Source organism: Camelus ferus, chromosome 16 (assembly GCF_009834535.1).
Source record: "Camelus ferus isolate YT-003-E chromosome 16, BCGSAC_Cfer_1.0, whole genome shotgun sequence".
Taxonomy (NCBI): Eukaryota; Metazoa; Chordata; class Mammalia; order Artiodactyla; family Camelidae; genus Camelus; species Camelus ferus.
In genome coordinates this window covers 46,273,487-46,276,925 of record NC_045711.1, presented here as the reverse complement: position 1 = coordinate 46,276,925, position 3,439 = coordinate 46,273,487, and the positions used below count along the sequence as shown (strand labels likewise).

General features: G+C 53.3%; 1 protein-coding gene across 3 annotated transcripts; it reads right to left on the bottom strand.

Moving 5' to 3' along the window:
• Positions 1 to 388: 388 nt before the first annotated feature.
• GNGT2 (G protein subunit gamma transducin 2) lies at positions 389 to 3,304 on the bottom strand. Of its 3 annotated transcripts, XM_032457814.1 has the most exons (4): positions 2,905 to 3,303; positions 1,934 to 2,023; positions 1,114 to 1,219; positions 389 to 668 (listed from the first exon to the last, which is right to left on the bottom strand). In XM_032457814.1, the coding sequence occupies exons 3-4, from the start codon at positions 1,195 to 1,197 to the stop codon at positions 543 to 545; spliced, it is 210 nt and encodes a 69-aa protein (XP_032313705.1). In that variant the 5' UTR covers positions 1,198 to 1,219; positions 1,934 to 2,023; positions 2,905 to 3,303; the 3' UTR covers positions 389 to 542. The 3 variants fall into 3 exon arrangements, with proteins under 3 accessions (XP_032313705.1, XP_014422610.1, XP_032313706.1); XM_014567124.2 differs by having other exon boundaries at positions 1,934 to 3,304; XM_032457815.1 differs by lacking the exon at positions 1,934 to 2,023.
• Positions 3,305 to 3,439: the final 135 nt, after the last annotated feature.

The window sequence follows — 3,439 nt, the reverse complement described above, 5'->3', positions numbered from 1 at the left end:
AGTAATATTAAAGAAATCATGACATCATGACTTTACAAATTCTTTTTGTCATCAGGCCATCTGGGGTGATCTAAATGACCAGGAGGACTCTCACATGAGGTGGGGAAAGAGGACTCCCCAACTCCAGTCCTCAACCCAACTACTCAGAATGGGAATGCTAATTCCTGGGAAGAGAGTGGAGGGAGGAGAGGGAGGGGTTCTAGGGAGGAGCAACTCTTTCCAAAGGACTGGCCTCTAGGTTCTCAGGGAATTGCAGTCTTTTCAGACCCTACACGATGCCAACACTGAACCAGAGAAGCTCTCCTGGAGTGTTTCCAAGTGGGGTCAGCTGTGACCCAGTGGGTGGCGGAGGTAATGGGAGGAAAGAGTTCAAAGCGGGACCAGGGAATGGATTCACAATGTCTGCAGCCAGGCATCTTTACTCATTCTGGGACTAAGAAGGTGAACATCCACTGGTTCCCTGGGCATCCCAGGGTCCTGGGGCCTGGGTGAGGAACGGGGCTGAGAGGGGCAAGCATTCGGGATGAGAGGCGTCAGCGTCATCAGCTAATCATACAACCGCCTTTCTCCTTGAAGGGATTCTTGTCCTCAGGGATGCCTTTGAGAAGAGGGTCGTTTCCTGCTTCCGCCTCCACGTAATCCTTGATTTCCTTTCCCGTTTTGGAAATCTGCAAGAAAGCAGATATGGTTCTAGCCCTTGTCTGTTGCTCAGGGTTCGTGATTGGGTCAGTCCTAAGAAAACCAACTTCTGGGCTGGGTGGGGTTGGAGGATGGTGGGAGAAAGATGAAAGGGACGGGCAATGTGAGACTGATGTGAGTTCCTTGACCAGAACCACAAAGCCTAACTCTGACCTGTTTGGCCAGGCCCAGCCAAGAGACAGGGCTGGACACATTGAGCCCTCCCGGCTCCGAGGCTCTCTCCTTCACACCTCCGTAGGGTCAGCTCAGCCTCCTTCCACACTCAGCTTGTTCCAGAGGCACCTCCTGCTCTTTCTACTGCCCTGGAGAAGTCCCACCACCCTGCGGTCCATCACTTCCTCCTTCGCATCCCGGCTCCATGAGGACCAGGAAGGGATGCAGAAGAGGGAGCAGGGAAGGGAAGAGGAGGCTCACCAGAGCTCGAGGGTTCTTCACTTCCTTCTTCAGCTGCTCCACCTCCATCTTCAAGATCTCCTTCTCACTGAGCTCCTGGGCCATCCTGCCCTGGAGAGACCTGGTCCTGGAAAGGATTCCATAGCCAGGATGGCAAATCCCCTGGGCTCCTCCGGCTCCCTCCTCTGCCCTCTCCACACCTCAACTTCTACCCCCTTCCCTGCTGTGCCCCTCAGTTCAGGCCCCTCATCGCTCACCATATATTCACTGCATCCTCCCCACCCACTCCCCATCATGAATCTAGGCTCAGGAGGAGAGGACATTCCCAGTCTGATGGGGGAGGCACAATCTTTGCCCTTGGATAAGGACCTGTCTATGGAGGAAACAGGAATCAGAGCCTGGAGAAGGGAGAGACGGGAGGAAGATTTGGGAAGCAAAGTTATTATTCCATCTAATGATACAGATACAAGTTTTCAGGAAACTCCAGGTCCTGTCAGGGTAGAGAATACCCTAGTGGTTAAGAGAAGAGTCTGCCAGACTCCAACTCTGATCCCCACTCTGCTGTTTCCTTAGGCAAGCCGCTCATCCTACTTAAGCCTTAGTTTCCCCATCTGCAAAATGGGTTTAATAATGGTCCCTACCTTATGTGATTAAGTGAGGACTAAGAAAATAATACATATAAAGTATTTTCATACACTGCCTGGCACATAATGAGCACTTAATACATTTATCATCATCATCATCACCATCACTACAGGGTTATCAGGAAGGCCTCCCTGGTGCCTAACCTCAATAATGCTAATACTAGATCCCAGCCCAGTGCAACTTCAGCCCCTCTCACCTGCCAAGGAAGAGCGTGCACTTCAAGTCACTTGTCCCCGATGCAGACAAGATGGAGTTTGAGCCTCCTAGCTCCTCATGAGCTGAAAATCTTTGGATAAAGCAGATGGTCTGGAAGCCCAAATCTCTGATGCTTAAGCTGATCATAGGCTCAAGGTTCTAAGCTCATCCAGTGGCCTGAGCCTCCAAGATTGCCAGCCACTGCAGGCACCCTGCCCCTGGTCCCAGCCCCACTTCCTCAGTGACCTCTCTGGCCTAGAGCCCATTTCCCCAGTTCTCACCCTCCAGACCTATGTGCTCCCCTCCCTCTTCCATCTTCTCAGCCAGGCCCTCTCCTCCTCTACCCCTGAGTCTGCTCTGAGGCTCTTCTTCCCCATGAGGCAAGTCCTAGACCAGCTCCGCATTTCCCTCACCTGAGAAGCCTTTGTGACCCCCATTGGAACCCCTCAGCAGGTTCTCCCAGCTCAATCCTCACTCACTTATTCAATAAAAATGGACTCACTTGGGCTGCTCTGCCAGCCAGCACATGGGGCCAGGGCCATCTCTAACACCTGTGTCCAGGCTCTTTTGCTTCCATTACTTCCTCTAAGCCCTGCTTGTGGGTCTCTCTCAGCCATCCCTGAGCCCATATCCTGATCTCTCTCTCGTTCTCCTCCCAGGTCCACCCAAAGGCTATGCCATTTACCAGTCACTGAGCTCCTGCTCAGACTGACGCCTGTCCAATGACAAGGGACGCCCTCGAGGAGCAGATATTAAGGGACCACTTGTGGTCAGCAAGGGAGCCTCCTTTTTTTCTTCCTCTACAATGACAGACACCCCAGTGGGAGGGGGGGGAAGCCCAGAGCCCATCCTAAGTGCTTCTCCAGGATCCAAGTCCCACTCACTGTGAGCTCTAAGAATTTAAGATCAGGACAGGACCCTGGAGGTCATCGAGTCCAATTCCCCCGTGAATGTAGGAAATGGAGAACATACCTCCCGAGGCTGACTCAGCGCTCTGTCCACCACTGCCTCCTAAGACCGACCAGTTAATCTGGAATTTAAACCCGTTGCTTCTGAAAGCCACGTCCTTCCTGTTGTCTAATCTGAGTCCCTCACGCTACACTTGGTCAATTTCATCCTGTCCTGCCTCCAGCAGGCACAGAGCGTGTGTGCCAGATCTTCATCACAGGTAACCCTTCAGAGAATTGATAACACTTCTCAGGGGACCTCTGGTTGTATCGTCCCGATGTCCAGCCTGATTCCCCTCGCTGCCACATCAGCTGTTTGCCATTGTTGCTGCACTGCCACCCTCCAGCCTCCTGACATGACCGGTCTCCATATCCTCTCCACCCTCCAGTCCCCTGTCTCTTGGTGACTCATCCCCAAGCTTCCCAAGGAAGCCCCCACCCTCTGCCCTTTCCTCCCCTTCCATGAGTGGAAAATCCATCTCCACCCCCCAGAGCAGGCCAGCCCCCTTCCTCCTCAGTCTCCCATCCCAGCCCCCACCGCGGTTTCCTCTCCAGGCCCA